This window comes from Prosopis cineraria, unplaced genomic scaffold, assembly GCF_029017545.1.
Source record: "Prosopis cineraria cultivar Desert tree isolate PC_DT_omini unplaced genomic scaffold, ASM2901754v1 PC9, whole genome shotgun sequence".
Classification (NCBI taxonomy): domain Eukaryota; kingdom Viridiplantae; phylum Streptophyta; class Magnoliopsida; order Fabales; family Fabaceae; genus Prosopis; species Prosopis cineraria.
In genome coordinates, this window is record NW_026555340.1 from 14,681,306 (window position 1) to 14,703,358 (window position 22,053).

The 22,053-nt window shown below is 33.0% G+C and overlaps 1 protein-coding gene across 1 annotated transcript; it reads left to right on the forward strand.

The window, feature by feature from the left end:
* Positions 1-751: 751 nt before the first annotated feature.
* On the forward strand, positions 752-6,852 carry LOC129319820 (uncharacterized). The gene is given in 11 exon segments (XM_054964899.1): positions 752-890; positions 1,017-1,157; positions 1,250-1,312; positions 1,457-1,489; positions 1,491-1,511; positions 1,513-1,525; positions 1,888-1,988; positions 3,430-3,474; positions 3,666-3,956; positions 5,070-5,172; positions 6,500-6,852. Coding segments are annotated over 11 exon segments (921 nt in total). The 5' UTR covers positions 752-863; the 3' UTR covers positions 6,583-6,852.
* The last annotated feature ends 15,201 nt before the right edge of the window (positions 6,853-22,053 follow it).

Consider the following 22,053-nt stretch of genomic DNA (forward strand, 5'->3'; position numbering starts at 1 on the left):
ATTTAGAAGCATTAAGAAAAAAGTAAAATAAACACACAAACACCCCCATTAATCACAAAGAGGAAGGAGCAAAATTAGTATTAATTCATCAGAGGGTTCCAATAATCTTAGAGCAAAGTATTTAGCTACTCATAATCATCTACAAATTACAAAGACACAAAATATTTAAACCCATATCAAAATATAAGAGAAGAAAGGGAAGAGTAATAGGAAAAAAAAGCTCCAAATATATTCAAAACTCCAATTGCTTACTACAAGCTCTTCCAATACCCAAATCTTAGCACACAAAGCTCTAAATGGTGGCTTAAAATATGAAGAATGGGTTCTGAGTCAAGCAAGCATCATATATGTATTCTCCCCATGTTCATTTTCACTGAAGCAAAAGGCAACGTTTTGCTGATAGCGGCAAAAATTGTGAACAAAGTCACAACTTAGGCTATGATTTTGACAGGTTTGCACTGTTCTCTCAATTACGAACTTATTCTCTTTGTACTTGATTTCTTTATTTAAAAGCCTTCCAAAAGTATCACCAAGGCCATAAATGTTTTCCACCAAACTTTAAACCAAAATAATACAAATTAAGCACAAAAATATCAAATTAAATTCGAGTATACAAACACGAAGCAAGATGCATATTTTTTTTAATTTGGGCAATCAAAATCTATACAATTGAGTCAAAATATATTAAAGTGTAAGGAATTTGTGCTCAAATGGCATTAGTGTCTAAAAAAAATAGAAAAAAAAAAAAAACTCCAAGCATTACCTAAAATAGAAATATGTTGGTTCAGGTATCGGTGCAATTCTGCGAAATAAATTTTGGAAAGCCGATTACTCGTGTTAGATGCAGGCCGCGAATTTAAAAAATGACGGCGGCGAGCTCTGATTCTGAGGTGAGTGCTGGTAAATTTGTGTCATATCAAATTTAATAACCGATAAACGTCTTTTCAGTCACTTCGCTGTGCTTCTTTTTGATTTAAGCTTTCAAGTTTGTTTTGCTGTGTGCTTGTGGAAATCAGTCCCAAAAGCCAAGTTACGAAACATTCCGATTGTTCTCCTCCACGGACGGAGACAGCACCAGTTCTGGGTTCGGTTTTTTTGATGCTAGACAAGCACCTTCTATACCCCCACCTCCTTGTATTGAAGTGCTTTGCTCTGAGGTATTCTTTGCTGTAGCTATTTTCTCTTTACTCTTTGGTTTATAATTCGATGGGCATTATTTACTTCGATTTATGGGATTCATGTAAAATAGGCTTCACCGTCGGTGGAATACAGTGCGGAATCAGTGAGCTTGGATGGGCTTACTCTGCTGAAGGTAGCTTATTCTCCCAACCTTTGTTGCCTGGAGATATTAAGACTTGAACTTCTGATAGTTTTATGGCTGGGTTTGATTTTGTTTTATTTTCATGGATTCAATTTGTTTTTCTAACAACTGAAGTAATGCTTGTTCCATTCTCAGGGAAGGGTCAATACGCAAGAAGTTTTTGGCTTATTCCAACTCTGATTTAGTGCCAGGGAAAATATGAAGGTGGTGATTATCTTGTTGTGTGCATTTCATATAAGTGTTTGGTGCATAGGAAATTTTCTTTCCAAGCTCTTGCAATCCTAAACTGTTTTGGATATAATAGAAATTATTTGTACAACTTTTTTTTTTTTATTGATATGTACAATATGTTTTAAGTAACATTGGGATGTTAATCTTTTGTTTATATCAAACTGAGTATCTTAGTAAATTGGTTTCGAAATATATGAGACACATGGAATCCAGTATCCAAGTATTATTTACCACCAATTTGCCTTTTCTTTTCTTTTACTGCTCATTTCTTTTGGGTCTAATTTAACATTTTCTTAGATACAAACTGATCTGAATGTGTTTAATTTGGATTCTAGGTGGGCTTAAAGTGTGGGAAGGCTCACTAGATTTAATTAAAGCTCTTAATTCAGACATCAGAAGCGGGCATATTTCATTTTCTAAGAAGCGAGTTTTAGAGGTTAATTCTTATTTTTAGGTGATTCTACAGTGTCTAACATATAACTTTTGATTGTTTGCTCTGGAAAGGAGAAAATTATCAATTACTTGTGCCTGTTTTTGTTTTTCTGTTTGAAAGTATGCTTTCCTGTATTCTTTAATGGTTATTATCCTGTATTTTATCCTTCATTGGTGGGAATTTTTTAGATTACCACTTGCCATCTGTTACTGTTTGTATAGCTGGATGAATTTAAATATATGAAAGCTTCCACGTGTTAGATGCAGGAAAAATGAATATTTTTTTCAACCATTCTAAGCTTCTTAGTCTTAAGTTAACTGTTTTCTTATGGTTTCTTTCTTTGGAACTTGGATGGACATCCTGTTCTCCTCTCCTTGTATTTTTCTTCTCTCTCTTCTGAGAGTTAATGCAAAAATTGTTAATATAGAAGTTTCCATGGTGTGTAATGACATTCTTTTGAGTACTTATGTATGATTGTCTCGTGGTGCTGACTTTGTGCTGCATTATCTTTGTACTCTCATCTTTTATCAGCATGCTAGCACTACATCAAGAAGTTTTACTTATGTACATGCTTGTTAACTGTTGATGCTTTCTGCTTGAGAGATTTGATGGCAAAAGGTATTGCTGGTAAAAGTTAAGTTATTTTAATTTCATACTGGAGATGCAAATTTTCCCTCTGAACATGCATTGATAACGTATGTTTTTTTTTTTTTGGGGCGGGTGATTGGTATTGAGCTTTTACTCCCCACATGCATGAAGTGGGTCCCTGTCACCTTGCATGACTTTTGCTTATCAGTAATTGTGTGCTCCACTTTGCTTCTCATAAAGGTGGACATGACAAACATTCATGCTGGTCTTCTAAGTCCTCTCCACATCTTTATTGTTTATACACCATGTGACTCTCACGGCTCTTGTGTGTAAGTGAGGGAAAATTCATTTTTAAGGGATCCTTAAATTTCTTGCATCTACTGAGGGGAGTTTGAATTTGATTGCTTTGTTTTATCTGATAATATGATAGAGGCAAAGAATTTAGTAAATCAATCTTTGAGAAAGGGTTGATGGAAAAATTACAACCTTAATCTTTATCAATAATTGAAAATCTTAAAACTATCTTTCCAGGATCCAGATATCATTAGTAGTTAGTGCAGTAAAATCTTTTTGAAGAGGAATAGGTTCTGAGAATTTCCTCACTCTTTTCCATGCTCAAGCATTAAAAGGTACTAGATCTTTATCTGTGTTCTGCATGGCTCTTCTTCATTGTTGTGGACATTGAAATTTCAAATGCAATTAAGCCCCTTATCATGATGTTTTCTGACACTCCATTTTTTCTGGGTTATAAGCACTGCACCCTTTATATATATATATATATATATATTAAATAAGCTATGCCTAAGTTGTACTAAGGAAGTAATCTCTTTCAGTGTTTCAATATTTGACTTTTCAGGTTGGATGTGGTCATGGACTTCCTGGAATCTTTTCATTGCTTGAGGTGAAACTTGGCTCTTTGACTTTGCATTAGTTTAACAATGTGAAATCATTATATATATATATTATTGAAATTACTGTACCATTTATGTACATCTCATAAAATGTGTATTTTTTAATTGTTTTTTCATCCCTGCATTTAATGCACAGTGTAAAATCTACTTCATAATTTTGTGTCTATTCTGGTTTCTTTAGGGGGCAGCTGTGGTGCATTTCCAGGACTTCAATGCTGAGGTCCTACGTTGTCTCACCATCCCGAATGTAAACACAAATAAATTTGGGAAACCTCATCCATCATCTTCAAACATAGCCATATGTGATGAGGAAGAAGTTCGCTTTTTTGCTGGTGACTGGAGTGAAATTGATAAACTTCTCCCTTTTGTGGATAACAATGCAAAGGATGGTCCTGGTTATGACTTTATTCTGATGGCAGAGACTGTTTACTCAATCAGCAGTCTCCAAATCCTCTATAATCTTATCAAGAAGGTACTATTTTACTGTTACAAGACATAATAGTATTTTCTGTATTACAACAACAAGCCTTTATCCCACTAGGTGGGGTTGGCTACATGGATTGCAAGACGCCATTGTGCTCTATCATTTATCAAGCTTTTAGGAATAGTATTTTCTGTATTGATTGACTGAAATATAAATGAAGGCACAAAAGTTAATATCATGACTTCCATATTAGGAAAACATATTTTTAATTTGTATCAAAGATTTTAACATGTTTCTAGTTTGATATTATGCTATGATGTTTATAATTCATGCAATACATGCTTATCATCCAGTATCCATATACAAGTCAAGGGGAAAAGGAAGGGACAAAACGAAGTATATTGTTGAAAGATTCACTGACTGTGCATATAACACTCACTGGCCAACTTCTGTGCATACTAATAATGTAATCACCCAACGACACCTACACCCTTTATTTAGGTGGTTCACCAAGTCCAGCAAACTCTTGGCATACATTCCGGATGTCAAGGACTTGTACTAGTTACCGTGCATGAAATGGTAACTCACAAAATCCTAGAAACCCTTGGTCTTCTCCATTAAATTATTTGAGCATAAATAAAGAGACACCAAGGTTTTGATTAATGATGGATCTCCTTTCAAACATGCCTGTTTTTTTTCCACCTTGAATTTCATAGTGAGCTATCTCCAATAGACTCTAGCCTTCCCAAGTGATTCCATCCAATTATGGACTGAGTCTCTCTCTGTTAATAGCTTGTAAGCCCTTGCCTTTCTTGGGCATTTTGTGCAACACACCATTGTTAAGCCAAAGCGTGCTTTGATATTTTATCATGTTCAAATAATTGAGGTATTTGATTTACTTATTATGCGTAATGAGGAGCAACATGTTGAGATATCTATTGAGTATGCTATTGAGTAACCAATATATTGTTGCATATCATCTTTTAGCTTTTAACTTGTCAATGTTTCTTAAGGTACATCATATAGTACAATACATGAAAATTTAAGACAATGATACATCTATGACATGCAATACTGTTGACTCAGTTGGGTTGGTACTTGTTTGTCTGGATACTTTTCTTAAAACACATTCTTGCTTATCAATTCAAGTGTTCAATGCAGTGTCTGCGCTATCCTGATGGAGTTGCTTACATGGCTGCAAAGAAGTATTATTTTGGAGTAGGTGGTGGAACTCGACGATTCTTATCTGTGGTGGAAAAAGATGGTGAGCTAGTCATGACATTTGGTTATGATTTTAGTTGGGTAACCAATGCCAATATATATGCTGTATTAAACTTTCCCCCATGTGCCTGAGGTGAAGGAAAAAAACTGCTATACTTACAGTTATGCAGTTTACCTTGCCCTTTTTTCTTCCCTTTTTTTCTTCTAAATGGTTGTTTGTTATGTCCTTCTGTTGCATGAAAAGAGGTAATCTGGTAAAGCTTCAAGCTTTTAGTATGCCACCCCTTGTTGTAGGTGTAACAATACTGAAGGTCTTATCCCATTATAAGCCATACACAGAAAGTCCTGCCTTTTCCTTCTCTTCAAATTATGGGACCATGTACCTCATCCAAGTTAAAACAAAAATCTAGTCTCACTATGCCTTTTACACATCAGACCATGAAAGATGCCAAGACATTGACATGATATACTTGTTTGGTATACACAACGAAAGAAAAATGGAATAGAAAAAGTAGTTTGGAAGGTAGAACATAACTCTTGTGCCTTTTTGATGAAAAAACCATAAAAAGAGGTAATGGTGACTGATCATTGCAAGAATATAGCTGATGGAGACTTGTATTATTTCTGGAGATATTAGGAAATTGGTTATAATCTCCTATGAATGATGGAAGAGGAAAATGAGTTATGGGGCCCCACTCTTTTTGCTGTCTGGCTTTCATCTTCTGTTACAGACTTGCTGTCACCATCATTATCTTGTGCCTCCTCTTACACATGGCCGACTATGTTACCTTGCACATCAGTAATATACATTGCATCACAAGAGAAAATAACTCTTCATTTTTCTATTGGGCAAACATAACTAGTGGTCTCTATAGTTTTAACTCATTTTGTCATAGGTCCTTATAGTTTTTTCCCCCATTACTCTAGGCCTCTCTAGTTTATCTTGTCTGCAACGTTAGTACCTCTTTTTTGAATATATTTAGAAAGATGATGAGATGGCAATAACAATATTAAATATATTGACAATGACCAATGTTATTAATTTGTATTGAGGTGGGATTATGATTCAGGTTATTAATAGTGCTGTCTGCCCCATTTTGTTTTATGTTTTAATCTGTTGAATCATAATTTCACCTCAACACAGATTAATGACGTTAGTCACATGCTAGCATATTTGACATCGTTAATGTTACCTCATTTTTCTTTTAGACATATTTAAAAATATAGGGACCAATGTTGCAGATGAGATGAATTAAAGGGACTTGAAGCGATGGAAAAGCTTACAGGGATCTATAACCAATAGTTATATTTTCCTTTTTCTTTTCCTTCTTACCAATTATACTGGTTGCACTTGCCTTTTGCTTTTGCAGGCATCATGATCAGTACTCTTGTTGCTGAAATCACAGATGGTGCATCTAACGTGCGTGAAGTATGGAAGCTTTCATTCAAGTAGTATTGTGAGTTTATTCCTTCTTTACTTGAACCATCACGTGTTCACTTCATGTCCAATCTTTTGGCTTGTTCTTCCCTCTAATGGATGGATGTCCTTAAAATGAACATGATTTGGCTTGGGGAGCAAGTTGCCTCAATGAAGTGGCAATATTTCAAAAATGGAATCGCATTGTATCTTAGTCAACACTCACTGTCAAATATTTCATGTGACTGACACAATACATCAAATTACATTTGAACAACATTTTATCCTGTCACCTTGTGGTGATCATATGATGTCTCTTGTATCTATGTCAAGATGGGTGCTTTTTAGGTTGACTTCATTTTACTTGTTTTGAGGGCATACTATGGTGGAGATTGTATCCTCCAGAGAATTTTCTTATCTCATTCTATACTTTTGCAATTAGATTTTATTTTCCCTCCATTAACTTGGAAGTCTTTCAGTATTTATATTTTCAAGTTTAAAACTGCAATCGCTTCTTGGTGTTTTTGTCAAAGTGTAGTTTTTACATCCCAAAACTTGTTCTGATAGGCTAGCTAAATTAGCCCACAAATTACATATTGATTTTTGAATTTTAATCAATGGAATGATAAGCTCATTTCAACTATTGCCTTCATTGACACAAGTTTTTGTAGAAGTGTCATGAAACCTTACATTCTTCCTAAAGAAGAATGGGTCTTGCATAATGAGTATTTCACTACTATTGATAAAAAGCCCTTCAGGATAGATCTTATTAATAGTAGAAAAATTGGTATAAGATTTTTCCCTAAATGTGTTGTCTAGACAAAGCTCTTTGGAAAGTGATTTACCAACCAAAGATATCCTTCTAGGCTATGATGTCTACTAAAAAACAAGAAATTTACAAGTACTTCCTAAAGGACTAAGGTTTAAACAATTCTTTAACAAGACACTGATATCTCGAGTATCTTGGATATTTAACAAGCTCATTTAGGCTATGAACAAACTAGGGATCAACTTCAGGTTTGTTATTAAAGTCATGATCAGTTCCAACATCAAATTCCTTTATGGAAGAATGAAGAATTTTTTATTAGGCTTCCATTTAAGAAGAATGGGGATGTTGACATCTCATCTTGGAATGAATTCAGAAGAACTAGAACTAGCACGTGAAGAGTGCGCAGCTTTACTTAAGCAAGGGCTCATAGGACTAACCAAATTTGATTGGGCTTGTCAAGCATTTTATGTTGAGAAGAGATCAAAAAACAAAGAAGAAAGAAAAGGTTGGTAATTTATTATAAGCCTCTTAATGCTTTTCTTCAAGATGATAAGTTTCTTCTTCTAAATATCAACACTCAACTAGTCCATCTGAAGTGGATGAAGATATTTTGAAAGTTTTATCTCAAAGCAGGATTTTAGCAGCTAGGAATTGATCTAGCAGTCCACTATAAGACGACTTTATCTATTCCTAATGCACAGTACCAATGGACGGTTATGCCATTTGGACTCAAGACAGCCCCCTCACTATTCCAGAAGATTATGATAAACATCTTTGAGTTCATTATTAAAACCACCCTAGCATGTATTGATGATGTACTACCGTTCTCCGAAACTGATTGAGTATAAGGACCTATTAGCCCATTTCTTTAAAATAATCCAAACATGGGAGATTACGCTTTCAACTCATGAGGGTCACATAGGGGTAGCTGAAATAGAGTTCTTGGGTATGATTATTTAAGATGGATAGTACTAGCCTAGTTCACACATTGCTTAGGAACTATTGAACTTTCTTGATGAGAATTTGATAGTAACTCAAATTCAACAATTATTAAGGATCTTGAATCATATCAAGGACTTTATTTCTCATGTGTCCCCTCATATTAGCTAGTTATTTAGGTTATTGTGACAAAATCCACCGACTTGGACAATCAATCAAAATAAAGCTGTTAAAGGATATCCCAGCATCTCTACCATTAAGGATTCCAAATAAAGGACAAAAAATAGTATACATTAATGCAAATGATGATTGTTGGGGAACAGTATTTGTTGAAGAAGAAAATGGGAAAAGACATTACTGTGGTCATGCTAGCGGAGAATTCAAAGCTTTTGAAAAGCATTATCATATAGCTTACAAAAAAGTCTTAGTTGTGAAATGTGGTATTAAAAAAATTAGTTTTCATCTTAGTCTAACCACTTTGTGGTAGAAATGGACAGCATCTTATTCCTGAAAATTCTTGATCAAAACAAAAAAGTATCTCTTTGGGACCTAATTCCTTTAATGGAAAGACTAGTTTTTCTGCTATAAATTTACAATTTGACATATATAACAAAACCACAATACCATTGTTGAAAGAGTCTAGCTCATAACACCCTCATATTGCCAACCTTTTCTCATCTTTAACATCATGTCTAGAAAGTTAGTGTTCCCTCCTAATTCCAATCCCAAATTTGTTCTTGAAGTACATCAATTAGCTAAAAGAAGTTTGTTCTTTTGGCTCCATCTTCTCCTCCAAAAAACTCAAATCCACCCATAGCTTGAATACTTTGATATCCTGGCTCCTTATCTAGTCATTCCTTATATCTGAGGTCTTATACTAGAAAAAGCCATGTGGTACATCTAGTTCCTTTTAGCCTTGTATGCATGTGCATTCGCTATCCCACCTTTACTTGTTTATTGTTATCTCTGTGACACTAGTAATGAAGGCCCTAATCTTTGGAATTTCCTTAAGTGGTTTCACCACTACCCAGGTGGCGTAAGAAATAACATAGTCATGGAAGTTTTTGGCTTATGGAAGATACCATGGAACAGGCATAATGTTTATTCCTTCTTCATCATTCATCATCCTTACAATTTGGATACTTATGGGAACCTTTATGTTACTAATTGGACTTACTTGTGGAAATCCTTTACTAATTGGCCATCATATAAGAAAGAAGTTTTAACTAAGTTAACAGATTTTTTTTATGTGATTTAAACAATTTTACAGGCACAGGCCTAAATCTTAAGTGTACTTCACTTTGTTTTATTCCATTTCAGCTTGTCATCATAGATGATCCTCTTGCTATAAAATATCATCTTCCAGAATGGGGTTGCGAGTATTTCTTTACAAAAGGGATATTTTACATGGATGGAACAAGCTTCCATAACCTATGAAGCCCAGACATCTCAAGACTTAGAGCTTCCTCCTCCAGATGGTCAAGATCCATATGAAATAAGGTTTCAGTTTTATCAACAATTTCTTGAAGCATGAGATTTTTTCACTCCATGACAATCCAATGGACAAGAAGACAAAGAAACAGAGTGGGTAGAGGATACGTCAGTGTGGCTTTTCAAAAAAGAAGAAAGTAGGTACTTCAACCTGTTATTTGACCAAGAAAGCATCTACAAGCATATGAAACAATGGAATTTTATCATGCGTAAGAATCTACTTTTGTCAAATTTATCTTTAGAAAAGTAGCTTTATGTTTTTGTCTTTTATTTATTGTCGAAAGTTGCTTTAGCTTTTGTCAAGTCAGTTGCTTTTACTTTTGTTTTTGTCAAGTTTGTCTTTACTTTTAGTCACGTTTACTTTAGCTTTTAAAAAAATGAGTAAACCTGTAATAACGATATGCATCTTTTACCTCCTCCCTTCATCTACAAAAGGGATGTAAGGTAGATTTGGTTCAAAACTTATTTGAAGAATAAAAATCAGTATTTTTTCTCTCATGTCCTTTTAAATTTTCCTTTTTCTCCTGAAAGCTTGACTCAATAATATCATACTTCTGTCAAATGAAGATTCAAGTATGTTCTGCATTGTCTCTCTAAAGAACCTGTGCATAAAAAAAATGACCACGGTCTATGAGTGTGAGCCATGTCACTATGTTTAAAAATCTATGAGTTGATATATTAAGGGTTGAGGATCCTAAAGTTGTTCGTGTTTGCCTATGAGTGGTGTTAAGAGGCCTTACTTGGATCAATATTACTCCTCAATATTACCCTTGGATTTTTGGGTCTGTAGTAATTTTGAGATTTGACTTTGTGATATTAGAGCCTTGATCTCATTAACAAAAGTAGGATGATATTGATGATAGTGAGTAAGGAGAACTTAAAATAAGTGAGATACTAGAAACCTCATTGATTTCCTTAGAACCAATATGTCTTTCTTAAGCCCTTTCCTTTGATCGCCTTTCTTTTTATTGTAAAGAAACCCTTTCTAACAAAATAGAAAATCTGGTTGAATTTGCTATTCTTCCAGAGGATGCAAAGATCTAAGATACAGACCTCCCTCTTCTTAGACCTTATACTTCGTATCATAAAACAAACTTTTTTGCCAGGGGTATTAGATCCTTAATCTCCACTAGACGCCTAGTGAATGAAGTTGTCCAAACTTTTAAACTTGATCCATGTGATCTTCTAGCCACCTCTAAAACAGTACATGACTCTTGAGATTCCACAACCTCTTAATAACATTTAGAAATCCTAAAGATATATTCACCTCTATGTTGGATCTTTTTGTCTGATCTTGACTCTCTATGGTAGAAAAGGGATTCCTTCTATAGCCAGGAAAGCTTTGGTGGATATTAGCTACACATCCTACAGTAATACCTTGATTGGAACTTTGTTGGCTATCCTTAGCCAAGGGAGCATGATCCTCATTATTGCTCTTGATTTTAACATCAAATTGACATATTTGACTCTTTTATGGGATTAGAGGTCTAGATCCATATAGTTGGACCGAAGCAAGACCCAATAGCCATCATGGCTACCTTCTATCACCAAATTGTTTATAGACTCCAATATCATTTACTTGATCTCTACTTTCCTTACTCAACTGAGGATGGTTGTTGTATGGTTTTTAAAAGTCCTGGTGAATCCTTAGTGATTCAAATCCTGAGACATTTACCTTGAGAAAAGCTTGCACAATTGATGCTTGTAGAGTGGATGAACAATTATGAAAAGTGAGTTACATGCTGACCAAAAAGATGTACATATAACAAAATCTCTTGTTTTGTATAAATTATCAAATGGGACTATTAAATCAATCTTCAATAGGCCTAGATCTCATGATCCAGCCTAGTGTTCTAGCTAAACACTGACAATAGCACTAGCCTACACTTAGCACAAGAGTGATCCTCTTGTTGAGTTCTTCACTAAAGAAACCAAACCAGTCTATGTATTTTATGTTAATAGTCACTTTATTTGAGATTGCTCTAGATATATGTGAGCTTGGATGTGACTTGTGAGTTTTGGGATGACTAGTATGGTAGATGAAGGACTACCAAAAAGCCTAATCAGCATAGATCTCCTTGCAGACATAAATGTCCTTCACAGAATGATGAACGACGATTGTGGGTTGAAACAAATCGAAAGATGAGTTGGACCTTTAAATCCTTCTCACTGAAAGAAGCTCTTTTTGTGAGCTTCTTAAAGAATTAGGCCATGAAGATCTCCCCTTATTAGAGAAACCTGAACTTGTGATTTCAATGCCCTCATTGAAAAACAAGTTTTGCCTTGTATAACAATGATGAGGCCATATGAGGAAGATTTTTCTCCTTTAGAACATAGATTTGATGAAAGAACAAAGGTGACTAGTAGACCCTTCATTTTGACGATTGAAGCTACTCCTAGGGGACTCTTAAGCCCGTCTAAGTGGCAGAAGTTTTTAACTAGCAATCTCCTAATGCTGTCAGCTAAAACAAAGTCTTGCACAAGATTGACTTTAAGCTTGATCATCTTACAAGTAGCACATATGCCTTGTCCCTATAGGTTAAATATTGATCCAGGTAAAAGTCTCATAATGCCACTCCTAAGAAAACACGAGCTACTTTAAGATCCTCAACTCATAGATCTCTAAACGTAGTGATATGGCTTACACTCATGGATTGTGGTCAGATTTTTTTTTTTTTTTATGCACAAGTTCCTTAGAGAGGTAAGTGTGGAGTATACTTGAATCTTGGTTTGATAGAAGTATGATATTTTTGAGTCAAGCTTTTAGAAGAGGAGAAAATCTAGAGAGACAAGAGGGAAAACACTTTGGTTTATATTCTTCAAATAAGTTAAGAACTAAGTCTATCTTGCAATATGACTTAGGCTCTTTTTTATAGATGAAGGGATAAGGTAAAAGAGTACATTATTATTGCATGTTTGCTCACTTTTCTAAAATTTAAAGTAGACATGATTAAAAGTAAAGATAGACTTGACAAAAGTAAAAGGAAAAGCAACACACTTGATAAAAGAAAAAGCAGCTTTTGACAATGAATAAAAGATAAAAGCTTAAAGCTACTTTCCTAAAGATATCGTTGACAAAAGTAGATTCCTATGTGTGACAAGGCTCCATTATTTTAGATGCTTGTAAGTACTTTCTTGGTCTGATGACAAGTTGGGTACCTACTTCCTTCTTTTCTAAAGAGCCATGTTGAGGTGTGCTCCGCCCACTCTATTTCTTTGTCTTGTTTATTAGATTGTCCTAGGGTGAAAGAGTCTTGTGCTTTAAGAAATTGTTGATAAAATTGAGACCCTATTTCAAATGGATCTTGATTGTTTAGAGGAGACAGCTTTAAGTCTTGAGATGTCCAGAATTCATGGGTTATGGAAGCTTATTCCATCCATGTGGAATATCCTTTTTATGAAGCAATACTTACAACCCATTTTGGAAGATGATATTATATAACAAGAGGATCATTTAGGTGACAAGGTGAAATGGAATTGGACCAAGTGAAGTACACTTGAGATTTGAGATGGTTGAGATGGTTTGGGCATGTACAAAGAAGACCAAGGGAGGCACCAGTGAGAAGAGTGGAACATATAACTTTGAGTCCGATTAAGAGAGGTAGAGGAAGGCCTAAGAGAACACTCTTGGAAGTTGTTGAACGTGATCTCTTAATTAATAATATTTCTAAAAGCTTAATAAATGATAGAGCACAATGGCGTCTTGCAATCCATGTAGCCGACCCCACCTAGTGGGATAAAGGCTTGTTGTTGTTGTTGTTGTTGTTGAAGTACACTTGAGATTTGAATTCTCTGCTAGCTTGACTATAGTAATGTCTTGTTTGATTTTCTTCTTCAACGAGTACTATTCTCTAATAGTCATCACTTGTATCAATTTGTATTCTTTGTCCTTTATCTAGAATCCTCAATGGTAGAGGATGCTAGGATATCTTTTTTAGATATTAGACAGCTTTAGTTTGATTGATTCCCAAAAGTAGTGGTTTTTTTTTTTTTTTGCAATAGCTCGGACAACTAGCTAGTATGAGGAGACACATATGAGAAATAAAATCCTTGATATAATTCACAATCTCTAAGAACTATTGAATTTGAGTTACTTTCAAATTCTCATATGGAAAGGTTAGTAGTTCTTGTGCAATGTGTTGACTGGGATAGTACTGTCCATCTTAGATAATTATTCTCAAGAATTTTATTTGCGCATCCTCAATGCGACCTTTATGGGTTGAAAGTATAATCCCATATGTTTGGATTATTTTGAAGAATTGGGCTAATAAGTCCTTGTGCTCTTGTTTAGTTTCTAAAAACAATAGTATGTCATCAACATACATTAGGGTACTTTTGATAATAGGCCTAAAGATGCGAATCATAGCCTTCTAGAACAATGAGGGGGCTGTCTTGAGTCCAAGGCATGGCTGTCCGTTGGTATTATACATTAAGAAAGACGGAATGGTTTTGAGGAAATGGATGAGATTTATGGTATCTTACTCATATTTTTTGAATTCTCCTTACTCACCATCATTAATAGTATCCTACTTTTGTTAATGAGATCAAGGTTCTAACTTTAGCCCTGTTGGAGTTGATTAAATCATTAATGTCGAGTCATTAAAAAAGCCCTGTTAGAGTTGATTAAATCAATTGACTTTAGATCTCATCCTACCCTTACTCAAGTGATTAACTCTTGATTGAAGCCTTGTATCATTTATTATTTGTTGGGGGTAAGAAAATGCAATATCTTTGCCATGACAGCCTGTGGTTTGATGCAAAACACCAAAACCATTTTAAATGCTTGCTTTACATAGCTCATTGAAGGCTGGGATTTTATGATAAAAGGAGAAGCGACTAATACTTTAAAGATGTAGATCTAATGTTATTAAAAAAAAAATAAGGATTAAGGTTTACTTATACCTTTGAATTTTTCTCTAATGGTTTGCAAGCACTTTAAATATGACATTTGGTTAGTTTTGTCCCTAAGTGTTTGAGATGCATTGCCTCATCATCCCGCCAATAACATGCCATAACATCTGTTGCCCAATATTTTATTACAAAAAATATAAAAAAAATGGTAGGACTCATTCTAGATTATGACGCGTTAATAGTGGGGTGACGAGGCATTGCATAACGTTTAGGGATATTAATAATTCAATGAGTTTAGGGTACTTATAGGTTTGAAGGGAAAAGTTTAGGAGCAAAAGTGACCTTTAACCTAAAAAATAATTTAAAAAATAAAGAAAGGAAGAAGATCCATATTTGGAAGTTCCTGTCTTACTAGCAAAGGTGGTATCTATTGCGAGTCCCTTGTATAACCTTTGTCTTATGAGTTCAAATGTTGGTACTAGAAAGATGTTGTCTTAAAAATAGGGAGAATGATTATTAAATTTCAAGGAGACTAATTAATTCATGCAAAGTCTGAGCCAAGTTCAAAATACTAACGAAGTCACTTGAAAAAAAAAAAGTAGTTCTTATTATAAATCATTTAAATGGATATTAATTATTTTTTAATATTATGCTATTTAAAATATTAAATATGACATATGATATAATGTAAATTTAAATATTTTTATTTAGATATGGTTAAAATTAAGAATTTATCTCATTTTTAGATGGCATTAATGATATAATTAGCTCTCCTTAATTTTGATGAGATTCTTAAATGTGCTTAAAATAGGATAGGAGGGAGTATATTAGCACAATATGCTGATAGGTCCTTTGTTTAAAAATAAGGGTTAAGAGTTATTTTTGTTTTTTGAACTTTTCACGTGGGATTTGAGAATCTTGTTCATTGCATTGCTTTTTGACCATTTTTGCTTTGATGGATGTGTTATGTTGATTTTCATTTTCATTTTTTTTATAGCAACATGACATCCAAGCAGACTCATTTTAGGACATGTTTGGTTGGGTTTTTAACTTTTAAGGGGAGGAAACGACCTCAAAAAACGAGTTTAGGACATCAAGTATTCTTGAGTGAATACTTCGAAGGCAAAAGTGATCCTAATAAATTCACGTGATCTAAATAAGTCAACAAGCATGCCAACTCTAGCTTAGCAAATAATAGTCGATAAGTGATGCATGAATAGCAGGATAACGAAGCATTGAAATTTAAGAGTCCAAAGGCAAAAAAGACTTAAAATTGAGTTCAATACACCCCCATAAGTCTTATGTGAAATGTTTGAGGATAAAAATTGTAACATCCTCAATTTTAAACTAGATTAAACAAACTCGATTAGAGTAATTAAGTGTGTTAGTGAGGTGTGATGCCAGAGAGACCTAATAGGTGTGTTCAGTTTCAATTTCAGCTCTAAATATGGGTCCGAAGGAGAATCGAGTCACCCGAAAATTGAAAGAAGAATAAATTCTAAAGAGGGAGATTCTTAGCCACGTGTTGCGACTTGTAGATGAGCCGCCGTGGCACTTGTATGGCAACACGCTTAGGAGAGGCTTTCTGTGCCATGCATTGTGACGCATGGTCACATTTCTGGTGGAATAAGTTGCGAAATGAAGCAGAAAATGAAGGAAAAACAAAGAAAATCGAGAAAGGCAAAAAATCAGTGTTAAGGCTTGAAGAAACCAACTTGTAGTAGTAATTTGGAGCTCATTAACACCAAGAGTAAGCTTTTTACACTTAAATCATTCTCTCTTCTTTCGTTTTCTTAATGGTAGAAGTTAGGGTTTGATTGATAATAGTAATTTTCAACCCATAAAGGCTATGTGTCTGAACCCATTAACTTAAATAGAATTAATAGAAGTAGATTGAGCTACGTAAAATTGGTATTTATAATTATATGATGATTGGTAGATGGAGGACATTAATGTTTGAAATTTCCATAAATGTAGCAGCTAGGAACAATGTTGTTCCATGAATAACCATTAAAGGGCTCAATGATATTAATAAAGGTTAAAGAAAGCTAAGAAATCCTATAATGAATCTTAAGTATTAAGAAATGTTGAAGTATGAGTGAAATTAGCTTAAATATGGATATTGATTATTTGCATGGTAAATGCTTATAGTGTGATTATCTTTGGCATCATTCTAGCTTCTAGGAAGCTTTGGGAGTGAATATTTAAGGGGTGAAACCTGTAATCTCTCAAAAGTTTGAGGTAACTGGGGGAATTTTATCTTATGCTTTTGTGTGTTATTTAGTTTATTGATTTATGATTGATCATTGAAAAGTGTAAATTAAAATGAAATGCAAGTGTGACATGATTTGTTAGAAAATTCACTAGATTGATTTTCTGAGTTTTATACCTTGTGATGTGAAATTCCTTGAGAATAATATCGATGGATTTTCATATTATGTTTATTGAGAGTTTAATGACTTTGTGATTAGAGAAGTAACATGAATTTTTGTTTAAAAGAAGTTTAATGGTGTTTAAAATAGTAGAGTTCGATGATTGTGAATGGGTGAGGTACAATAATTTCAAAATTTAGAGTTCAATGACTCGTTTGGCTTGAAGTTTTATGAAAATGTATTGAAGGAGTTTAATGATTTGTAAAGTGGTGGAGTTTAATGAAAGTAGATAAGTGGAATTCAATAAATTGGTTGAATGTGTATTATATGATTGCCTTAATAGTGATTGAGTACAATGATGAGTATAATCTTGCTCGTAATAGTGCATATATATATATATATATAATGTATTGCATGATCTTGAGAGGAGGAAGTTCACTTAGGAAAAGAAGTAGAGAATTAAATTCATGTGGTAGGACTCCCATCCAAATAATGGCTTGCCTAGATTGATTTTATTCTTTTTGTCCCACTTGTTCAATGAATGACTGTCCCACTGGTTCAACGAAGGACTCGAACCTAGCTAGCTATTCATTAGTTCAACGAGGAAGTTAGTTTAGGATGTATGACACTTCATAGTGTAAAAAATGGGGGAAACCGTATTCTATAAGTGAGTTGGGTGTGTCTTAGTCGAGTAATCCCCCCACAAGTATTTAGACTAGGGAAGTCATAGATTATAGACTATCCCATTGTGTTATAGTTCACGGTTTCATGTCAGAGGAATAAGGAGAATATAAGGGAGGTGTGATTATACATATAGTGAGTAAGGGGACATGATTGTTTGTCTTGTGGCCCTAATGAGAATATTCATGAATTGAGTCATAATTACTTCCAATTATGTGTGATTGTATTGTGCGATAAACTTTCTGAGATGTGAAGATTGTTGAAAAGTTTTATTTCTCAAGTATGTACTATTATGCTTGGAAGTGTGAATATAGATTCTCAAATGTTTTACATGGTTTAAAGTATTGATATTATTTGTCACTTGCATTTAAACTAATTGACATGCATTAGTATGGGTTAGTTGGACCTTGGTTATTAAATGGTTGTACTCACTTTACTATCTTCAATATTATAGAGAATAGCTCAAGAAGTTTGGATAGAGGAAAGCTTCTAGAGATTTAAGACTGTGATCCTAATTTGTTTGCCTCCTTATTTTTAGGTCATTATGTGTATTTGACAATTTTAATTGCCAACTAGGGATAGATCATCTTGATTCTTACTTGCATGATGAGAATTGTGGAGTTGAAAGTGTATTTTAGGTCCTAGAGAGTGAGTTTATAATACATGTTATAGGTGATAGGGTTAAAATATTAATGTAAGTAGGATTATAGCATATTTTGAAATGATTATGGATTACTTGATGAAAATTGTGTTAAACTCTCCCTTATATTTTTTTCTTTTTCCTTTTAGATTAAGGGGTTGAGTAGTAAAAATACGATTTATGAGTATTCAGTGTGATATGGTGCATTGCACGAGTTAGTCTTGATGATGTGCATGTAGTCAAATTGGTATCAGTGACTATTAGCATTTGGAAATTGAATTGGACGCCTGGTTTTGTAAAAATTGTTGAAAAAATATAAGTTTTGAAAAGAGTATCTAAATTTTGATTGAGTAGTAATTTGATTACAAAACCAAAGCCATTAGCTAATGCTTGAAAAGAGTTTTCTATAGACATCTAGTTCGCATCAATCGGACATCGGATAGAGAAATGAAACACATTGGAAGTTACCCTAAAAGCTGTCAAATTAATAGCAAAATTTATTGTCAAAATTCGTGCAATTGTGTCACGGCTCATGGTACCATGACTCGCGGTGCATATCATAGAGGTGAACATGCTGCGGTGCACAGCCTAAAATTTTTTAGAATTTTCTTGATTTCAAATTTTTAAGCAAATGTACTCATATGTGTAATGATTCTATGTTTCTGCATATTTGTTAACTCTGATTTGTCTAATTGTAATACTTTAAAAATGGTTTTAGCTTTGCAAACTTGGGATCCCTATTCTTGTAACCATTTGAAACTTGATATTATGTTACTTGAGAATTAGTTTTATTTATGGGAAGTAGGAGGAGGATATTACAAAAATGATCCTTAATTAAAAAACTAAAGTTTAGCCCACCATGACAAAGCTAACATTTTTTTTTTAACAATACATGAAACAAGTTGAAAGATGAATGATTTGTTCCGCAATTGTAAGTGCTAAAATGTAAAAGACCACTAGCTTTAACTTGATAAAGTGCGTATTTGGTTTTTTGTTAAACAAAAGTCAGTTTGTCAATAATTTATTTTGGCAAAAATTAATTTAATAAAAGTTAATTATGATGATGAAATTAATATTTGCATGTATTTGTTTCAAAAATTAGTTTGGTTAATTTAAAGTTGTTTGGATTATGTATAACAAAATGTATTTTTGAATGTATAATTACAAAAAAAAGATATTGATTTATGATTATTTTTATCTTTTTATACAAATTTAGTTCATTAGAAATGATTAAAGATGTGATAAAAATTTTAAAAAAAATTAATGTGTTGAATAATAAGAATAAAAAAAATATATAAAATTGGATTTATTGAAAAAATATATAATAAATGGTTCAATATATATTAATATTGAAAACAAAGTGTAGCATGGCCAGATGAAAAATTTGGCACACATTTGTTTTCCATAATTAATACTCCGACTTATTACATCTCCATTTGAAAAACTCTTTATTATAATTACCCAAATATCATTGGAGATTTGAAAATGGGATGTCACTTTAAGAATCTGTACGATGGGTAATATAAACATAACCTTAATGAGTTTTTAGAACTCAAGTCAAATAATTTTTTTATTTAGAACAGGAAAATAAACGACCAGTATCGATCTAGAAGATGAATGTTGAATCAATTATGACTATAAGCTTTTAATTTTTTTTTTAGATTCCAATCGACTCACATTCTTTTGCCCATATAACAATAATTCCTTTAAAATTATTCTATCCATCCTAAATTATAATACATTGAAATAATACTCCTTATTTTGAGGTTATTCCCTTCCACTTATATTGCACTCTTCTCTCTCTCTCTAGAGTTGTTATGAAGATATTGAAATAAAAAATTGTTGCATTTGGTTATGGCATTTTATTTTATTTTTTTCTTTTCAACTATAGTTTTGATTATAATAAATTAGAAAATATTTTGTTTAATAGGTATATAAATAATTATAGAAAAGGAAGATAATGTATAAATGTGCTATATTGCTTAAGTTTCTTATTTCAAATTTTTCTGAGTATCGTTGCTAGTATTATGTTGTTATTATCGGTACTCATGTGAGTATATTTGTTTCTAAGCCTTTGAATTTGTCTTGCCTTTATGGGTAGTGTTCTTAACAATACTCATACTCTTATTAAAGTTTAATTCTTTTTGTGTTATGTTATTTTAACTAGTAAGGCTCCACTGCCAGTATTAAGCTTCTTTTAGATCATACATCTCTAGAGGTATTAGTCTATCGATATTCAACTCAGCGTGACTTGTTTTTAATTTGCATAACACTACCAGTATTAACGAGTTACTATTGATAATGTCACTACTTGTATTGACAAGTGATTTCATTTATTGTTTAAAGTTCCAACCTTCTTAACTGCTACCCATATTGTGTCATTACTATCGGCATTCACCTTCCACCATCGGTGTTCAAAGCTCACTACCCGTATTGATCCCTTTGAATTTTAACAAGTTTTATGATGACCCTTCAAGTACAAAGCCTTCACTATTGGTGCTATTACCTTGTTACAAGGCTCTGGTTTTTGAGTATGATTTCATAAGCCTCGTTTCTTTGTTTTAATCCTTCATATCCATAACTAAGCATTATCTAAGCCTCTATTAGTGATAAATCATTTCAAACACACCTTGGGTAAGTTTTTATCTTGTTTCAACTCTTTTCTAATCTTATTGTATTTTGTCTATCAGTATTTTCCTTACCTATCTTTTGTCATAGTATTAAATGCATTTATTTGTTTATTATCTTTTTTGTTGTGAGCAAAAAACTCTACCGTAAAGCATTGATCAACACCCATATTTTGGGATAAACTTAGAGGAAAAAAGCACGACACGCTAATGGCAAAATTAATGAGCCGAATAGATTTTTCATCAACTTCAATTATAAATAAACTCATTTATAAAAACAAACGTAGAAGAATTATTGCTTGAACTACTTATTCATTGTTTATTAACTTTTTGTGACTTAATTGCTCACTTTATTGATTGTATATTAGCTCTTTGAGAAATTTTTTACTATTGTAGTTGATTTTGTGCACTTACTCTATTTATTCCTATTTTTCATATTTGAGAATAGATGACTTAAGCTTGAGGAGTTTAAGTGGGGTTAATCATTAATGTTGTGAAGGAGTGATTTAGACTTGTTTTCTAGAATTGCACTGAGGCAACCAAGAGCCTGGATTAATTTTGGTAGATTTATTGGAGAAAATCTCAAGTAAAGCTTGAGGACAAAACATAAGGTCGGGTGGTTGGAGTTGAATTAGGATAAATACTCGTGCACTTTTTAGTATTATTTGTCAAAAATTTTATTTAGCTCAATTTACCCTCCTCTTGGGTTCATTTACACTATTTACACCCTTTGTCCTAATTAATAAGGCTTTTTTAATAAAATTATACATACTAATAAAATTCATTAAATGCATTTTATAATTTTAATTTTTTAAAAATTTCAAAAATATACTTCATTGATAAAGAGAGTAAGAAATTTTATTTAAAGAATGAAACAATGTTTGATAAAAAAAATGAAATAATAAGGGGTAATATTTGAATATTCATAATTAATGAAACCTTATTTTTTTTCTTGAAACATTTTATATTTTGGGATACCACATTATCTCTAAAACTATCTTATAAAATAAAACAGATGAATCGTATTTTTATTTTAATTTAATTTTTCAACAATATATAACCATAATAGCACATTCTTCAAGGATGCTTCTTCACAAGTTTCAGTTGGTTCTTTTTTAACTCAATGATTTTGTTGTT